General features: G+C 46.0%; 1 protein-coding gene across 1 annotated transcript in view; it reads right to left on the bottom strand.

The window, feature by feature from the left end:
* The window catches only part of SLC18A2 (solute carrier family 18 member A2), a 90285-nt gene extending 70269 nt beyond the window's left edge, over positions 1–20016 (bottom strand). Inside the window, exons 1-2 of the mRNA XM_033940097.1 lie at positions 19896–20016; positions 4647–4998 (exon numbers count right to left, since the gene is read on the bottom strand). Of these exons, the coding sequence (XP_033795988.1) occupies positions 4647–4998; positions 19896–20016 (473 nt within the window). The remainder of the gene's footprint in view (positions 1–4646; positions 4999–19895) is intronic.
* Between the last annotated feature and the right edge of the window lie 355 nt (positions 20017–20371).

Genomic DNA, 20371 nt, shown 5'->3' with positions numbered 1-20371 from the left:
AAGGAAACTCTGCAATGAGGGGGCATAAGATGAAGTTAAGAGGTGAAAGGCTCCAGCAGGGCCGGATTAATGAATAGGCCCAGGAGGCACGTGCCTAGGGCCCCAACTTGCCAGGTGGGCCAGCTGAAGAAAGAAGTAGCATGAAGACGACTCAACTTTATTTATTTATTTTTTTCAAACGGCAACGGGCCCTCGGGAAGGATCAGCAACACGGGCTCCCCTGGCATTGGTCCCCCCCCCCCCCCCCCCCGGCATCGGCAGCAAACGTTCTGTTGCAAGTGGTGCTCATCCCAAAACTTCCCCTCTTACGCAGCTTCAAGTTTCAAGTTTATTAAAAGTTTGTTGTACACGCAATGTCAAGTACTTCAATGCGTATAAGTTAAAAATTAGGAGACAAAAATAAAACAATTTTATACAAATAAACGTACAATGTATACATACAAATAATTATCGATACAAAAGGAAAGAAGGGTGAACTACAATCTGGGCGGTTCGTGTCAGAGGGCAGTTTTGGCCAAGCAGCAGAACCCTTGCAACAGAACAGATGGTTGCCGCCACCGCTACTGGAGGGGGGGGGGGGGGGGGCGGGCCCGCGTTACCAATCTTTCTCAGGGACCCGTCGCCATTTGAAAAAAAAAAAATTCAGTTGACTGACCTGCACGAAGGTGAGGGGAAGAGAGGGAGATGGGGGCCTGTCTTAGACAGGCAGAAGTTTGAATCTGGAGTCTAACATGGATTGCAGAGGATACAATGAAGGGTGTCAGGATCAAAGTAAGCCACATGAAACCAACTTCCGGCTGCAGCGGTGATTTCAAAGGCATGGTGTGGGGAGGTGGGGGTGCTATAAGAGGGTTAAAAGGAGCTGTGGGCAAAGTAGGAGCAGGAGCAGTGTAATCTAATCTAATCCTTAGGTTTGTATACTGTATCATCTCCACGTTCGTAGAGCTCGGCGCGGTTTACAGTAGAAGAAATAGGAAGGAACTACAACAGAGGGTTAGAGGTAGAAGTGTGAAGAAAATTTAGAGGACTTGGGATGCCAAGATATAAGAGTTTCCTTGATTCCTAAATTGGAGGGAGACTTACATTTTTGAGAAAAGCAAGGTTTTCAAATGTTTGCGGAAAACTTGGAGAGAGCTCAAGTTCCGAAGAGGGGAGGTAAGGTTGTTCCAGAGCTCAGTGATTTTGAAGTGGAGGGAGGTCCCTAGCTTTCCTGTGTGGGAAATATGCCTTTTAGCGAGGGGAAGAATAGTTTTAATTTGTGGGAGGATCTGGTGGTATTAGGGTTTGAGGAATTCCAAGAAAGAGGGATAAAGGGAGGGAGGATACCATGTAGGATTTTGAAAGCTAAACAGGCGCATTTATAGTGGACCCTGGCGATTAGCGGAAGCCAGTGGAGCTTGGCCAGGAGCGGGAAGACATGGTCAAATTTACTTTTAGCGAAGATGAGTTGGCCGCGGCATTCTGAATCCGTTGGAGTCTGTGAAGGTTTTTCTTAGTTAGGCTTAAGTAGATAGAGTTGCAATAGTCCAATCTGGAAAGGATGATGGATTGGACAAGGAGGGTAAAATGTTTTTGATGGAAGCAGGATCTAACTTTCCTCAGCATGTGAAGGCTGAAAAAGCATTTTTTTTTACCAAGGATTGGAGGTGGTCATTGAAGAACAATGTGGAATCGATGATGACGCCCAAGACCTTGCTCGAGAACTCAAGCTGCAGAGAGGAGCCAGAGGGTAGTGGGATGGAGGTGGGTAGGTGGTCTAGTTTTGGGCCGAGCCAAAGAAGTCTTGTTTTGGACTCATTCAATTTCATTTGCACAGTGAGGGCCCAGGATTGTAGGTTCATTATACAAGAGGATATGTTCTTAGACAGGTCGATGAGGTTCGAATCGGACTCGAGGAGGACGAGGATGTCGTCTGCATAAGTGTAAATTGTTTCAAGGGGGGATAGGTGGAGGAGTTTTAGGGAGGACATATAGATGTTGAAAAGGATAGGAGATAGTGGAGAGCCTTGCGGGACTCCACAATTCGGTTTCCAGGGGGAGGATGAGGTGCCATTCATGTTAACAATGTAAGAACGAGAGCGGAGGAATTTAGAGAACCAATCTAGGACTGTGGAGTTGATGCCTATCTCAGAGAGTTGGTAGACAAGAATATCATGGTGGACAACGTCGAAAGCAGCGGAAAGGTCAAATTGTAGGAGGACGGCGAACTTGTTTCGAGAGTGAAGTTGTTGAACCCTTGAAATCAGGGAAGACAGTAGGGATTCGGTGCTAAAGTTAGGACGAAAGCCATATTGATAGGGTAGGAGAATAGAGAATCTCTCTAAGTATGATGAGAGTTGGGTAGAAATGATGGACTCTAACATCTTGGTTAGGAGAGGGATATTTGCAATTGGGCGATAGCTGGATGGTATGGAAGGGTCAAGGTCAGATTTTTTCAGTAGTGGGGTCAAGGCAATATGACCCATTTCTGGGGAGAAATGGCCCGACTGAAGGGCGGAATTTATGAGATTGGTGATAGAAGAGATAGCCTGAGCGGGAATGGGTCCAAGGAGCAGTTACAGGATTTCAATTTGAGGCAGAGATTGAGGACCAGGGATTCAGATACGCGCTCAAAGGTGGTCCAGGATCTGTCAGCTGGGATAGTGTTGGAGACCATTAGGGTGGGAGTGGAATCGGTGGGCACTAGGGAGTTGTAGGAGACTGAAAGAGGGAAGGAGCATCTCAAGGAAGAAACCTTATCGTTGAAGAATTTTGCTAGAACATCGGCTGAGGGAGAGGAGAGGAGCAAGGTGAGTCTCTTTTGGAGGTTAGGGATCGCCAGATGTTGAATAGTGTACTGCTCTGATTGTTGGACCTGGAGATTTTGTCACCATAGAAGTTCTTTCTTGCTTTTTTTAGCGCTGTATTGTACAGCTTGATATTGACTCTCCAGAACTGTCTGTCTATGGGACATTTTGATTTTTTCCATATGCGCTCCAGAGCTCGACATTTCTGTTTTAGCTCTCTGTGATATGGGAGGTACCAAGGGGCCTTGCAGGGGTAGGAGATGGATTTAGTGGAAAGAGGGGCGAGGGAAAGATAGGTGAATTCAGAGAGAGCGACCCAGTTATGCCAATTAGTAACTGAATCTGCAGGCTTAGGGGCAGAGGAGACCAGAACAGATCGCTTGTGATTTTTTTGTGGAAGGTTGGAAGTGTGGGGTGGAGCTCCAAGGTGCGACATAAAGATGGGGAGACAGAAAGCCCCTAGGAAGTGGTCAGACCAGGGGACATGTTCCCAGCGAGTGTCGACGTCTTGTGAGCGGTAAGACCGAGGAAGCTAATGAGGTCTAGTGTGTGCCCCTTTTCGTGGGTAGGGGTTGGTGCAAGGGGGGGAGGCCAAGGGAGGTGAGGAAGCTAATAAGTTCAATCGTATCCTTGCTGGTGATTTCGTCTAGGTGGAGATTGATGTCTCCGAACATGGCAAAGACATCCCCCAGCAGCCATGAGCAGGAGTCCGTGATCTCAGGTAAGTGGCAGCAAGCATGCTTTTAACTTTCACAGCAAAAACAAAATCGCAATCATTCCCAATGTGGGAATGAACAAATACTGCTTTCTAAGGGTATGAAAACATTGCTCTGTAATGGGGTTGAGTTCCTAAAAGGGAGTGGGGGTAGTCAGAGGTTTGAAACTCCTAAAAGATGGTGTCATGCAGCAAAAAACCCAAAAAGGGTAAAAACTTCAATTTGAATAAACATTTTGCAATGGTTGAAAGACATTGTGGTAGTCCTCTACTTTTGTTCTGTTTTTATTAGTGGTGTCATTATCATGGCCTGCAGTTTGCAATATAGAAAGTCATATAGATTGAGGCTTCAAAAGGAGGGTAATCATTATGGCATGCACTGGGGTGGAGCTGGGAGAAAGAGAGAGATGGTGGCACTGGCAGTCAGTCGGGCAGATGATGGAAGTGGGGAGAACTTGTGCCATCAGCGTCAGGCGCATAGGGGAAAGCAGCAGCGGTGAGGAGGTGAGGGGCTGGATGGAGAGGCATATGCTGGATGGAGGGAAGAAGATAAGAGTTAGTGAGATAGCGGAGGGGTGAAGGAAAGGAATGGCAAGCTGTGAGTAGACACAGTGAAAAGAGGGAAACTGAGGACTGAATAGTAAGAAAGAATTTAATTTAGACAGAGACAGAAAATAGAGAAGGAAGACCAGAGAAGAAAAGGAAAGGGAAGAGAGAGGCAGGGGTATCAGATCTGAGGAGACAGAGATATCAGATCTGAGTGGAGGAAATGAGAAGAGAGAGATTCTAAAAACCACAGGGGGGAGGGAAGGAGAGAGATGCCAGACCATGAGGGGAACAGAAGGAAGATGATGGATGCCAGACCAAAGGGGGGGGGGCAGGAGGAGAGATGGCAGGGGAGACAGACAGTTTCTGGAAGGGGCAGACAGTGGATGGGACTAGCAGAGCCATCAGCAGAGTGGACTGATGGCAACTTCACGCCTTTTTCCCTCTGGAAGCACCTTGGCTGGTAGTCAGGTAAGATGCACTGCTGGATTGTGAGAGGAAGGACCCTGGACCAGAGGAATCCATCCTCAAAAGTTTGCCCAAGACCCTGTAAGTGGAAAATAATAGGATGACATAGTGCACAAAGAGAGTCAACATACCTGTTGGTCATTGGTCCAATGAAGGGATTGGTGATTAACTGGACCGTGGCCTTTGAAGCAAAGAGCAAACCAACTTGAACGTTCTCATTCAGCAGGTCCATGTCTTCCTTGGGGCAGTCAGACGGTTTGCTAGTTACGTTAATTGCCATGGGCTCTGTAGAGGTCTGATGCAGATCTCCTTGTCTTAACCCTTCGGTGATGTTTCCAGTAAGTAGAACGCTGTTGTCAAAAAAGGAATATATGCTCTGGAAAGTGTTGGCAGTCATTGGACCTGTGTCGGGCTTGGACGTCTGGAGCACAGTTGTGTTCTCCTGATGCTTCATGCTGTACAAGTAACTGGGAATGATGGGCACTGGAGAAGGAAGTAGATCAAAGAGATAAATAAACTGACAAACGTTCCACTGCCTCATTATTTGTCAAATAAAAACCAGGAGCCCCTGGAAGATGAACAAGATATGGGCGCTCTTGTCTAGTCTCGGACTTTTGACCTTACTAAGGGATCCTTTGATTAAAGTGCTTTAATCTTTGCATTTACCACACATTAATGCAACAAAGTTTCAAGTTTATTCGATACTTAATATACCGTCTATTGGGGGGCATTACTAAATATATCTCAAGAAAGATATAATAATAATAATAATTTTATTTTTATATACCGCCAAAGCCAAAGTAGTTTGAGGCGGTTTACAATAAGAAGAGCTGGACAGTCAGCGAAGACATAACAATGAAGTCCTTGGATACAATGAATTCTTAGAATAACAATGAATACATGCATATTTGTGGGGAGGAAGAAAAACAGGGTGAAAGTCACATTGTGGGGGCGTCAAGTACAGGTAAGTAGAATACAGGTTGGTTTTGACTAGTTTTCTGAAGTTAAGGTAGGATGAAGAGTGCTTGATGAGATTGCTTAGCCAGTTGTTCTGTTGATTTGAGGAAGTAGAAAAGGTTCAAAGAAGAGCGACCAAGATAGTAAAGGGGATGGAACTCCTCTCGTATGATGAAAGACTAAAAAGGTTAGGGCTCTTCAGCTTGGAAAAAAGGCAGCTGAGGGGAGATAGGATTGAAGTCTACAAAATCCTGAGTGGAGTAGAACGGGTACAAGTGGATCGATTTTTCACTCTGTCAAAAATAACAAAGACTAAGGGGCACTCATGCAGTGGTGTAGTAAGGGGGGAAGCGGGGAGGGTGGTGGTCCACATCGAGCTCTGTCTTGGTGGGGGCACCCCCACCATTCCCTTCCCTGTACCTCTTTAACGTTCCCAGGTTGAGCAGCAACCCCAACCTGCTCTTTCGTTGACGTCATTTCTTGGACCCGCACCTAGTAAGTGAAGTCAGAGGAAGAGCTGACACTAGCGTGAGCAGCAGGACTGGAGTTGCTGCTCACGCCAGTAATATTAAAGAGGCATGGGGGAAGGGAAGGGGCATGCATGGGTGGCAGGAGGGGAAGGAGCAGATGGGGTGGAGGTGGAGAAGAGGATGGGCGAGGAAAGCCACCACCTCGGGGGCCTCTCACCCTCGCTACGATTCCCAGCAAATGACTCCGGTTCCGGAGGCAACGGATCAGCTACCCCCGAAGAAGCGCAGAGTGGTAGTCATTGGGGACTTCCTGCTGCGTGGCACTGAGGGACCAATTTGTAGACCAGATCTACAATCAAGAGAGGTTTGTTGTCTGCCAGGAGCCAGGATCCGGTATGTGACCACCTGCTTAGAAAGACTGATCAAGCCCCAAGACCACTACCCAATGCTTCTCATCCATGTCGGGATGAACGACACCTCCAGGAACACCCCAAAGATATCTGAAGACTTTGGTGCCCTAGTTGAGAAACTGAAGCGGATGGAAGCGCAGGTGGTCTTCTCCTCAATCCTTCCAGTGAGAGGCAAGGGAAGAGCCAGGGAAGATCATATCCAGAGTGGCTACACGGATGGTGCAGAGAGATGAATTTCGGATTCCTAGATCATGGAGAGGCACTTCAAGGACTACAGGGATCAGACGGGCTTCACCTGACCAGAAGAGGAAAGAACGTCTTTGGACGATGACTGGCTCGCCTGCTCCAAAGGGCTTTAAACTAGGTGAGTTGGGGGAGGGTACCCACTCTCATCACGGTGTGGTAAGTAACCTTTCTGGTGGAGTAAGTAGCCACTCTATTTCTGAGTCTGAGGTAAGTACTCACATTGCAGACAAAACTGTAGAGGGCAAACTAACTCAAACGGGAAAATCCCCATGGAGACCGGGCAAACTCAGTGTATGGAGGGCTATGTACATCAATGCCCACAGTTTAGGCAATAAAATTCTGGAATTAGAAACGGAAATGAGGAATGCCAACCTAGATATAGTGGCAATATCTGAAACCTGGTTCACAGATTCCCATGGGTGGATTATGGCTATACCAGGATATAACTTGCTCCATTGAGACAGAGAAGGCAAAACCGGAGGAGGGGTAGCACTATACATCAAAGAGGACATCAAATTTACCAAAATCACAGGGATCAAATATACCGGGGAATCCCTCTGGGTAAACCTGACCAGGGGAAGTGACATGCCTGTATTTTGGTGTTGTATACAGACCTCCAAGACAACAGGATGACATAGACAAAAAATTGATCGAAGACATCGAGACCATCACTCTGCGTGGAGACACTGTACTGTTGGGGGACTTCAATATGCCTGATGTAGACTGGAACAAATTTTCTGCTATGACCTGCGGCAGCAGAAGGCTACTAACCTCCATAAGGGGAGCACGACTCAAACAGATGGTATTGGAGCCCACTAGGGATCAGGCGATACTGGACTTGGTGCTCACCAACAGAGATAGTGTCACAGAGGTTTTGGTGGGAGATGCGTTGGCCTCCAGTGACCACAACATGGTGTGGTTTCACCTCAGGAAGGGTTTCACTAAGTCAAACACATCCACAAAGGTCCTTAACTTTAAGGGCACTAACTTCAGGAGCATGGGAGATTATGTCTATGAGGCACTGCAAAACCAGGACACAACAGATAGTGTGGAGGTACTGTGGTCAGCACTGAAATCTACCCTACAGGAAGCAACCAACCTCTATATAAAAACAATGAGTAAACGACGGAGAAATAATAAACCCCAATGGTTCTCCGCGGAGATCTCAGAACTTGTAAAACAGAAGAAGAGAGCATTTGTGTCCTACAAACAATCACAACGACTGGAAGCTAAAGAAGCCTATCTGGTGAAATCCAGAAATGTTAAAACAGCAGTCAGAGATGCCAAACTCCGCATGGAAGAAAATCTAGCTAAGAATATTAAAAAGGGGAATAAATCCTTTTTCAGGTGGATAAAGCATCATCCAAGGCTAGACAAATGCTGGGTTGCATCCATAGAAGTTTTGTCAGCCGAAAGCCTGAAGTTGTAATGCCGTTGTACAGGTCCATGGTGAGACCTCATCTGGAATATTGTGTTCAATTTTGGAGGCCACATTATCAAAAGGATGTGCTGAGAATGGAGTCGGTTCAGCGAATGGCCACTAGGATGGTCTGAGGACTCAAGGATCTCCCATATGAAGAACGTCTAGGTAAGTTGCAGCTATACTCTCTCAAGGAACGCAGAGAGAGGGGAGACATGATAGAGACGTTCAAATATGTTTTTCCTTACGGCAACAAGAGGGCATCCGTTAAAAATCAAGAGTGGGAGATTTCATGGTGACACTAGGAAGTATTTCTTCACCGAAAGAGTGGTTGATCGTTGGAATGATCTTCCACTTCAGGTAATTGAGGCCAGCAACGTGCTCGATTTTAAGAAAAAATGGGATAAACATGTGGGTTCACTTCGAGGAAGTGCTTAGGGGGAGGGTTCTTAGAGTGGGCAGACTTATTGGTCCGATGGCCCTTTTCTGCCGTCATATTCTATGTTTCTATGTTACGCCACTGACTCAATGAAATTACATGGGAATACTTTTGAAACAAATAGGAGGAAATATGTTTTCACTCAAAGCATAGTTAAGCTCTGGAATTCGTTGCCAGAGAACGTAGGTTAGCGTAGCTGTGTTTAAGAAAGGTTTGGACAAATTCTCCCCTACTGAGACAGACATGGGGTAGCCACAGCTTTCCCTGGGATTGGTAGCATGGAATGTTGCTACTATTTAGTGATTACAAAATCTTGCTACTTTTTGGGGATTCCATATAGAATGTTGCTATTATTTGGGGTTCCGGAATCTTGCTTACTCTTTGAGATTCCTGAATCTTGCTACTATTTGGGATTCTGGAATTTTGCTTACTCTTTGAGATTCCGGAATGTTATTACTATTTGGGTTTCTGCCAGGTACTTGGGGTCTAGATTGACCACTGTATGTTCTCATGTTGCAAATTTACTCAGGATAATGTATCCCAAATTTTACTGAAGTTGGTCAAGTTTTGACAGTTATGCAGAGAACAAGCTTTGTATAGACTTTATTTAGTTATTTATTAATAAAGTGGGCAGTAGCACTGCCAGAGGGAACTATGCATAGGGTTACTGGATGCCCGGATTTCCCCGGACGCGTCGGACAGGAAGGAAATTCACGCAATGACGTCACACACACATGCACGTTGCATATGATGTCATCGTATGGTGTCCACGCATGCGCGGACTTCCTCCCTGCCTGACGAGAGCAGGCAGCAGTGGGCGGATCTGGGGGAGTCTTTACAGGGCGGGGATGGTCGGAACCCTGGGGTGGGTCTAGGGGTCCCAGATTTTCCAATTGGAAAATCTGACAACCCTTTTCATGCAGCTTTTGTATGTTAACTATAATAATAATAGCTTTATTTATATCCCGTCATACCTTTCAGTTCATGACGGTTTACAAGAGAGGCTGCAGGAATGCAGCGAAGTTACATCAAGAGCAGGAAGTAGGAGCAACTTTCCTTCCCCGGTAGGTTTGTAACAATTCTCATTACAAGAGTGCACTTATAAGCTCTAGTTTACAGCAAAGCACGGAGAAAACTTAAAGAAATGCAGGTTAATTCATTTCTACTGAAAGCTTAATTATATTAATGTTATGCATATTAAACACTTTGTAGCATAAAGCATCAAATGCAAATAGGGGTGTGAATAGGGCCTTAGAAAACTGAAGTCCGCTTTGGTCTCGGTGCATTTGTTCTATATTCATACAATTTATTTATAACGTGGGTTTTCTGAAAGGGAACCAAATGACAAAGCTCAAAGTAAAAGGCTGAGGAAAGCTTTGTAGCACCGTCGCTCTGAAGAATCACGTTTGAGTCATCAGGGCTTGAGAGCAAAGCAGAGGGAAGGGGGATGGGGGGGGGGGGCAGATGGCAGCATCTCTTGCTGTCATGACCCTGCTGGTGATGGAGGCTAACCAAGTTTAGCTGAAACCAAAACTGTCTGAAAGCCGAAGCCAAAACTGAAAGCTCACCTTTGGCCGTGTGCACTGACGGTCCGCCCCAGGCATGGTCTTTGTAAAGGGCGAAGGCACCCATCCTCCTCTCTGCCCCCCTCCTTCCCACCCCACCGCGCACATCCCTCCTTTCCCATCCCTTCCCTCGCACCTCTTTAATTTTTCCAGTGCGAGCAGCATTACGAACTCGCTGCCCGCGTCAGTGTCACCTGTCTGTGACATCACTGCCGGGCTCTGCGCTGCGGAAATGCCATCAGAGGGATTGTCGACACGGCAGCAAGTTTGTACTGTTGCTCTTTCCTGGAAAATTAAACAAGTACAGGGGAATGGAAGGGGGTCGGGGGTCAGGAAGGACCGGGGAGGGGAGGGGCAACACTTACCCTCGGTACGCCAGTGTGGAATGACCTTCTACTTCTTTTAAGGAGTTCTGGCTCACTTCAACCTTTTTGCTAAACACTTTGAAAATTAACTTTCCCAAACTTAGTCTTATTCTTTTCTGGGTTTTTATTTGATAACTTAACTATTGTAAACCGAGTCGATCTTTCCTTGAATGGGATTAAAGCTATTGGAAAGATGGAAGCATTCCAGTCTCCTAAAACTCCTACCATAGTGATGGTTGACTTGCTTGTGAAGGAGTCACTTAGGGCTAGTTTTACTAAGGTGCGCTATGCGTTTTAGCATGCCGCTAAATGCTAACGCACCCATTATAAGTCTATGGACGTGTTACTGCAGCAACCGGAGCGAGGGCAGCTGGGTTGAGTTCCCACCGCATCTCCTCGCAACTCCGGACAATCCACTTAACCCTTCATTGCCCCTGGTACAAAGTACGTATTAACATCAACACCATTTTTATTTATTTTTATCAATTTGTATCATATCTCTTATACTGTTTCATGTCTTGCCGAGGAAGGTTTCTCATGGTACTGAACACATTCCATTTGTGAAAGTTAGGAGATAAGGGAGACACCTGTTGTTACTGCAGAAACAGCAGTGTCCGTGTGTGTGTGAGAAATTCAGCGCTTTCTGTGCTATAAAAGACTGAGAGTCACAGACTGGACTTTGAATCTTGCTGCAGCCATGGGAGAGCTGTGGATTGTACCTTTCCCTTGATCGTCTAGATTCCCGATCAGTATTGGAGAGGGGCGTGGCAGACATGGTGAGGTATTCTATTCGGTGTATATAGATATTTTCTGCTTATATCTTGTATATTATCTGATGTCTATCTGCATTATTTGGTATTATCTGATGTGTATGCAATAAAGAATCATATTACTCTGAAGCTTTGTTGGAGGTGACTTCTACATACCCTTGTTAGATAAATATGTGGCAGAACAGGGGCCTCTGGGTGATTGATGTTTGGCGCCACTGATTTAAACAGAGAAGTGGACTGACAATGTTCTATATTATATTAAGATGGACGTCTCATGGTAGCATCTAGGGGAATTTCTGCCTCTTCCCCCTAACTCCAATAATGTTATCACTGTTATTTAGAAATGATTAGAAAGGATGTGTTATATCCTAGTCCTAAATGCGGTTTACAGAAGAACAATATTAAAAAAAACCCACAAATGCGGTATCAATAGAATACATAAAAAAATCAACCAACCTATCAATTTCTAACAAATAAAAAGGTCTTTAGTTTTTGTGGAGGTTTTTTTTAAAAGAAGATAATTTCATTCCAGCCTAATTAAAGGGGGCAAGGAATTCCAAAAAAGAATCGCAAGAACAGAAAATATTCATAGGTGCCGAACCCCACTAAAATCCAAAGGATGAAGTAACAATTGATTTTGTAAATGAAAGGACTGTCTGCAACGTGGTACCCTCACAAAGGGCTCCTTTTACGAAGCCACGTTAGCGGTTTAACGCGTGTAACAGCGCATGCTAAGCGGCCGGCCGCACTAGACGCTAACGCCAGCATTGAGCTGGCGTTAGTTCTAGCCGCGTAACGCGGGTTTAACGCACGCTAAAAAGCTGCGTGCGCTAAAACCGCTAACGCGTCTTCGTCAAAGGAGTCCAAAATGTCATACTCATTCGGAGTACACCAGACGTGCTCACGAGCAGTAGTCAAGCCAGAGTGTTCTGAATAAGCTTAGAAGACAAAGCCAGGTAAACAGTCTTACAATGATCAAGATATGATACAGCAAAAGTAGATTGCTCAAAATATGACTTGGTTAACCACAGTTGTCTTAATTTGAAAAAATGAAAAGCTTTTTGCCAAAGAGAATTCACTTGGGGCTTCCAAGATCATCGTTGGATCTAAAAAGACTCCTAAAACCTTGGCTTTGTCCTCTGCTGGAAAATACCTCCCCAAAGAGAAGGCAATGGTATTTTAAATGTGCCTGCTTAACCTTCAAGATACTCCACGGCATCCTTCCACCTCTTATTCCTCTATCCTGGAATTCCTCAAAGCCATTCTCCACTAGATCCACGCAAAAATTAAAATTATCCCTCCCCTCCTCAAAAGGTATCTCCCTCGTCGGTAAACTCGGGTCCTCCCTCCACTTCAGAATCGCTCAGCTCTGGAATAGTCTCCCTTCCCCTCTCCGCAACTTGAGCCCCCTTCTACCATTCCGTAAGCTTCTGAAGACTTGGCTCTTCTCCAAAACGTAACCCGTCCCCTCCCTAGTATTATCACACCTAACCTGTCTCTTACTTACTTCTATAAATCCACTGGAGTTCCGTTCCTTCCCTAACCATGTAAACCGTGTCGAGCTCCACCTGTGGAGATGATGCGGTATATAAACCCAAGATTTAGTTTAGTTTAGTTTAGTATTTGGAACCTTAATAGAAGGGCTGATTGAGAAGTCATGAGGCTGCCTCTGGTTTTCTTTCCAAGAAGTAGACCTGGCAACGCTACGCTGGTTCTTGTGAAGTTCATACATCAACGTTTCTGAACCTGCAGTCGGACTGCCACAGACTTCGTTGTTGGGTCACAGCGAGGGGAAGAACGTCGTCCATTTCGTCATGACGGATGAAGAAGATGTGTCTTTGAGAGTACGCCAGAGGTGACTGAATTTTGTGTTAAATTTGGAAAGAGCAGTAATGAAATCTTGAAACAATTAGCCGTGCTGCGTCCTCTCACCGACACGTCTTCCTCATCCGCGTGACGAAAAGTACGAAGTTCTTCCTCTCGCTGTGATCCAACAACGAAGACTATGGCAGTCCAAACGTCGATGTACAAGCTTACCAAGAACCAGCGCAGCGTTGCCAAGCCTACCTCTTGGAAAGAAAAATAGAGGCAGTCTCTCGTATATAAGGCTTTGATACGCAGCTCCTGATTGGTAAGGCCCGACTTCAGTACAGGAAGAGGCGGTCAGAGCATACAGCGAGTGATTTCCTTCACTCGCCAGCGCTCCGGCTGCCCTCTCCTGCCTCTCCCGCTGCCCTCTCTAGTCCCCCCCCCCACGAAAAACCATATTCACGGTTTTTCAAGATTCATGGGGGTTCCTGGAATGGAACCCCCCCCCTCCTGAATATCAGGGGAGTATTGTATATGTCTTGTACCTTATTATTTTTATCAGGAGACCGATTTTTTGTTTACAATAATATGTAGTAAAAGTTTAAGAAAAGAATAAAAACTTGGCTAAGCTAAAAAAAAAAGTGGGGGGAACATTTCGTATGAACGTACATGATACATTAGGAATGAATGGGAAGGAAAAGGTAATAAATACATCGAGATAAAAATAAAAGAGGGACATAGGAGAGGTAGGTACAATGAGGCTGGGGAGGTCGCTTCTAAATAAAAGCATTTGGATTGCCGTAAGAATTCGGTAAAGGCGTCTTTAAAGAGGAATGTTTTAAGTTTGGATTTGAATTTATCTGCAGTTTTGTAAAAAGAGGGAGGGGGTGTAAATGAATATAAAATTGCAATTACTTTGGAAAACCTTAAAAACCCTGCTATTCTCACAGTATCTATGGATTTTTTCAGTACTGGGAGCTCAGGACGGTTTACATTAATTTATTCAGGCACTCAAGCATTTTCCCTGTCTGTCCTGGGGGGCTCACAATTTCTCTAATGTACCTGGGGCAATGGGGGGGATTAAGTGACTTGCCCAGGGTCACAAGGAGCAGCGAGGGATTTGAACCCACAACTGCAGGCTGGAGCTTTAACCACTGCAGCACTCTAGAAATCAAAGTGAGCCAAGTACAGGACAATGAAGCCATTGTGACATCACTGATGAGGTTGGCTCTTATTGGTGGAACGGGGCATTGTGACATCACAATCTCAGCTCTGGTTATCAGAGACAGAAACTATGTATTTCTCCCAGGGGAGCTCAGAACGGTTTACATGAATTTATTCAGGTACTCAAGCATTTTTCCATGTCTGTCCCGGTGGGCTCCTAATCTCTCTAATGTACTTGGGGCAATGGGGGGGGGGATTAAGTGACTTGCCCAGGGTCACAAGGATCAGTCTGGGTTTGAACCCACACCTGCAGGGTGTTGAGGCTGTAGCTTTGACCACTGCGCCACACTCTCCCCCCATCTAATTAGCTTACCTGCAGAACCTACTAATTTTTAACATTGCAAGACTTCCTTCTATGACAGACTAAACAAATTTTTATAATATTTTATTTTTTCTTATTTTATGCATATTCTAGTCTCTTGACTTCTTGTAAACTGAGTTGAGCTCTGACGAAAGATGACCCAGTATATAAACTGTAGACTAGATTAGATTAGAAAATACAACCCCTTAGTCACAAAAATGATAAAATAAAATTTTTTTTAAAACTTCAAAAAGAATGGGACAGAAAAAGATGTGTTCATAGCATCAGGTTATTTTCAAAAATTGATTGTAATCATGACAGACCCCCCTCCCAAGTTTCCAAGCTTATTTAAAATTTGTTATTCCGCTTATTCAGGCTTCTAGGTGGAGCACAATAAGGTTAAAACGGTGGGAGATACATAAAATATATTTCATGCACATATGAAAAGACTAGCGACAGAGAAGACAGTAGGGAAGGGGGGAGAACCACATTAGTTAAAGTAAAGAAGAACGATAATGGTAAGTCCATGAGAGTAGGGAAAGCATAGTGCGCGTCCCTCCCCCTAATATGCCATAATGAGAACTGTTTCCTCAGTAATCCAGTGGCAACCGAGGGGTTACAGATGACCGGCTGTGCTTGTCAGTAACAGCGTCCCCAGCTTTTGCAGTTTCCAGGCTGGGCTATTAACAATGCCGTCTACGCTGGCGTCCCACAGAAACAGCTGAAGAGGTTGAGGCTGCCAAATTAGTGGGATGCCCAGACTGCAACCTTTCCAGTGGCTTCCCAGAGAGGAGCTGGCTAAATGTCCTTACATTGCTTTGATCTGTGAAGCGGTGAATGGATCAGCGCTGGGATCATGCGTCCCGGGACACACATTTCAGTTATTAGAAAGTTAGGAACAGCCCGACTGCACAAGTTGCAAAAAGCCACATTTTTGTCAAAGTAGCACCGAAGCTTTGGAGCAGCTCGTCAGCCTGTGTTGTACCTTCTTATTTCATCAATTAACTTACAAACATTTGTAACTGGTGCTCTCTGCCCTTAGGGAGAGTGTGGGGCAATGGTTAAAGCTACAGCCTCAGCCCCCCTGAGGTTGTGGGTTCAAACCCACGTTGCTCCTTGTGACCCCTGAGCAAGTCACTTAATCCCATTACTAGGCTTCAGGAATCTTGTAAGATAAGTGTTTGTCATAACAGTATTAGTAACGTTATACACTGGCACACAATCCGGACGCAGTCCAATTACACTCGCGGGAGGCGATTTTATGGTCGCTCCTGACACAGCTGTTCTTTAGCGTTTCAAGTAGGGCTCCCAAGCACATGTGGATGGAAATTTATTGAAATATTTGAAAAAAAGGGGGAGTGTTTGCAGACTGGGAGGCACGGGGTTTGGTGTGTGTGGGACAGTTGTGGGACCCGGTCCAGGGCGGTGTTAGACCCTTTACTGAACTCAGGGGTATGCGGGATCTGTTCCCCTACTTACAGGTTTTGCATTATATTAGGACCTCGGGTCTCCTGGGTGACTTGAGGGGTGGTAAGATGCCCTTTGAGCTACTATTGGGTCCTGTGCTTCGGAAGGGAGCTCTCTCTGCAATATATAGGTGCCTTAATGGTAGGGGGGCCTCCCTTCCCTACTTGAGGGCCTGGGAAGATGATTGTGGTTCGGTTATTCCCTGGGATACTTGGGGTGACATATGGTCGGAGATCTCCTCGGCGGGAATTTCTGCTTTGCTGATTGAGAATGGTTACAAGGTTCTCTTTCGGTGGTACTATACCCCTCAGGTTGTGGCTCGTTGGCGGGGAGGGGCGAGTGTTCTGTGTTGGAGGGGCTGTGGGGAAGTGGGTACCTATTTTCATATGTGGTGGCAGTGTGGGCAGGTGTGTGGCTTCTGGACTGAGGTCTTTACTCGGGTGTCCCGGATCTTAGATGTCCAGATACTGGCCGATTGGCGACACGCCTTGTTGTTTTGGCATCAATTGGATCTGGCTGGGGGTGACTCTTTGTTCTGTAAGTTGACATTCACTGCTGCTCGATTGGCCATTGCCTCTTTGTGGAATTAGGCGCTCTCTCCCACGTGGGCCCTGGTGGAGCAACGTTTGCTTACTTGGCAGAATCTTTATCATTTAACGGCCTTACGGCATGGTAAACTACATGGTTATGCTCATGTGTGGCGCAATTTTCGGGCTTCTGTGGGGATCTGCGGTAGGGGTGGTCAGGGGCTTTGAGTTTGTCTGGGGGTTGGAACAGATGGGCGATGCTTGGGGGGATCACATACCCATATTCCTGTTCAACTTTTGATATCTATTTGGAATTGATTATCTCTCAACCATATAGAGAGTTGTGGGTATTGTGCTTTGTCCCTGGGGGGTGGGAGGGGGGATATTGGCAGTGCTCTGGGGGGTATTCTAGATTGTTTTATTTGTTTGAAGGACTTGCACATGTCTATGCTGTTGATTTTAATTCTATGTGCTATATTGGAGTATGGTATTCAGCTCTATGTATTTTTGTTTTTGCCTTTCATGTGCAATTGTTCTGTACTGTTTGGAGTGTTTAATAAAAGCTTTTCAATTGAAAAAAAAAAAGAAAGAAATATTTGAAAAGTATTAATTATTGAAAAAATATTTATCACTGAAGGTAGGAATACTTGGAGGAAGGGGTTTTATGCCGATGAGGTAACTCTAAAAGTAGCCTGAAGGCTTATAAAATTAGCAGCAGGCACCAATCTGAAGCTTTTTCTCCCCCTTTACAAGATTCCTGAAGCCTAGGAGTGGCTTTTGGAGGTTTAAGTCCACAGTGCGTGGTTGAGCCTTAGAAAGAGGTTTAAAATGATGCTGCTGTTAAGGAGTAAAACGTGAAATCTCTGTTTTTGAGAACCACATTAGCACTAAGGGTATTTGAGGTTTTTGATTATTACACTCCCTTTGTGTTTCTGAGTGTGGCGGAAGTTATCGAGTCACTTGATCCCGCTTTTCCCACCGGGACAGACAGGGAAAACTGCTTGAATGCCTGAATAAATTCATGTAAACCATCCTGAGCTCCCCTGGGACAACAGTAGAGAAAATGAAATAAATTAATTATTATTGTTTAATTTGCTGGAGTTTCCTCATAATTGTGTAATCTAAACATATATTGTGATAAATCGGTAAACACTGTGAACTGATCTATTTACTTAATCCAAGATAACACTGTTCTAGTCCACAAATCCTGTGTGAAACAGCCTTATTGGTTTATCCCAATGAAACGACAGCTCTGTAACCTGCAGCATGAATAAATATTTATACACCTTGCTTGATCACGCCGCTCGAGCCAAACAAGCAGAGAGAGCTTGCAGGGAGCAGCTGCTTCCCACTTGCAGTTTTGCCGGGACGAGAAAACACAGCTCGGTCAGCTGTACAAATGAAGATGTGCCCGAACTGAGCCAAGGTGGAGGGTCGACCCTGCCCCACACGGCCTTCCAAGCTCCAAAAGTTAACCAAACTCTGGCTGACCGAAGCCCCCCTGACACTCCCTCGGTGACCGTGAGCATCCCCCGAAACCGGTTTGACTCCCGCCGCAGCTCCTTAGCCCTCCACCGCCCCGGGTTCAAAATAAACACCTGTATATGGGGTCATTTCATTAAGGTGCGCTAACTGACGTAGCTCGCATCAAATGCTCAGGCGCTCATAAAATATAATAGATGCCTTAGCATTTAATCTGCGCTAATCTTTATTTATCTATACCATTCTCGCAGGGGAGCTCAGAACGGTTTACATGAATTTATTCAAGTACTGAAGCATTTTCCCTGTCTTTCTTGGCAGGCTCACAATCTATCTAATGTTCCTGGGGCAATTTGGAGGGGGGGGGATTAAGTGACTTGCCCAGGGTCACAAGGAGAAGTGCAGGGGGTTTGAACCCACAACCTTGGGGTGCTGAGCCTGTAGCTTTAACCACTGTGTCACATTAGAAATCAAAGTGTAGCAAAAGTGAGCCAAGTATAGGACAATGAAGCCATTGTGACATCACTGATGAGGCTGGCTCTTATTGGTGGAACGAGGCATTGTGACATCACAATCTCAACTCCGATTACTAGATAGAAACTTTTCACACTATTTATTTATTCAATTTTCTCTAATATTGTCCCAGGGGAGCTCAGAACGGTTTACATGAATTTATTCAGGTACTCAAGCAATTTTTTCCTGTCTGTCCCGGTGGGCTCACAATCTATCTAACGTGCCTGGGGCAATGGGGGGATTAAGTGACTTGCCCAGGGTCACAAGGAGTGGTGTGGATTTGAACCCACAACCTCAGGGTGCTGAGGCTGGAGCTTTTAACCACTCCCCCTTTAGCATGCCTTAATAAAAAGACCCCTATAGTATGTAAACCGCTTTGATTGGGGAAAGGGTAAAACATGGACTTCGTGGATCTAAACTCACACGCCCTTAAAAATCTGAGGTCTGGGCCAATTTTTATGTGTAATCAATTTTTATTATCAAACAGAAAAGCAACCTACAACGCACAGGCAACCGTGGAATGACAACAAAGTAGAACCCTGCCACTCAAAGGGGAAGGGGTAAGACGCGGACCTCGCGGATCTAAACCCGCACGTCCTTAAAAATCTGAGGTCCGTGCCACTTTTAGTCCCGGCATAGGGAGGGAGAAGCATTAGGGTCCGTCAGAGTTAAAGCGTCATAGTGGTCTGTTAGAACCATGACCTATGCCGAGACTAAAAGTGGCACGGACCTCAGATTTTTTAAGGACGTGCGGGTTTAGATCCGCGAGGTCCGTACGGTCCGCGTTTTACCCCTTCCCCTTTGATCGTAATCGCAGAAAGGCACTCCGTCAAATCCCATCCCTTCGAGTATGCCCTCCCACTCATGCACTGCTCTCTTGCCACAAGAAAATGATGGTACCATAGAAATGTGATTTTACATCAAACGATGTGTCATTTCCATCCGCACGTATGGAAAGTTCCACAGTGAACAAATCTGCTGTTCTCTAGCAAGAGATTCCCACAGCTGAAACTAGTTGCTATGACCAAATATTGAGGCAAGATCTGGCTTTAGTCCCTTACAAGAAGGCGCATGATTCGATTAGCCCTTTATCTATAGTGCCTTCAATTTAATCTGAGCCATGGAAGAAAGTCAGGGATGGAGCCCAGAGCCGAGGGACATTATGCCAGCATCTTGCAAGCTTTGGTAAATAGGTCTAAAGCTGAACTTTAGGCTTGAACCTGAAATCCGGGGATCCCAGCCTAAAGTGAGATAGGCTTGGGAAGGTGGGGTGTGGAGTCCCAAGAACTAGATCCCCGGGGTAACTCCCCTCTAGTCTTCAGGACAACTTCAACAGATCTGAGCCGTCGAGGCAGAGTTAGGACCGGTTTTTTGGGGTTTTTTTTTTTTTTTGGGGGGGGGGGCTCTTGTTCACTCACCTACGACAGTGAGAAGCATGTTGTCCAGCAGCAGGGCGATGAAAACGATGAGGAGGATGAACTTGCGGGACTGTCTGCCCTCCCTGAGCCATCGCAGGAGGCTGAAGTCCGGCAGGGACATGGTCCAGGCGCAGTTTTAGGCTCGACCTGCAGCGGATGGTGCCGGCAGCGCCCGAGGACTCCCCAGAGCGGAGCCGCTGCTCCAGATGAGCTGCTGCTGCTGCTGCGGCGCCTCTGCCACCACCCTCCCACCCCAGCCCCGTTGCCCCCACTTTCTCTCTGACGTCAGGCCTGATCTGTATCTCCCTCTGCCCAGCCTGCGAGGGAGAGGAAATGGGCAAGGGAGGGGGGGCTGCTCGCCTCTCTTATTCGGCAAAGAGCGAAGCACAAAGACTCGTCCGAGGGGGGGGGGGGGGGGAGAGATAGACAGAGGAGCCACTTCAGTGCCGTTTACTGGATGATCGCAGGGGAAACTC

This window comes from Geotrypetes seraphini, chromosome 4, assembly GCF_902459505.1.
Source record: "Geotrypetes seraphini chromosome 4, aGeoSer1.1, whole genome shotgun sequence".
In the NCBI taxonomy this organism is placed as follows: domain Eukaryota; kingdom Metazoa; phylum Chordata; class Amphibia; order Gymnophiona; family Dermophiidae; genus Geotrypetes; species Geotrypetes seraphini.
Note: the sequence above shows the minus strand (reverse complement) of the source record. Positions and strands in the feature narration are given on the sequence as shown.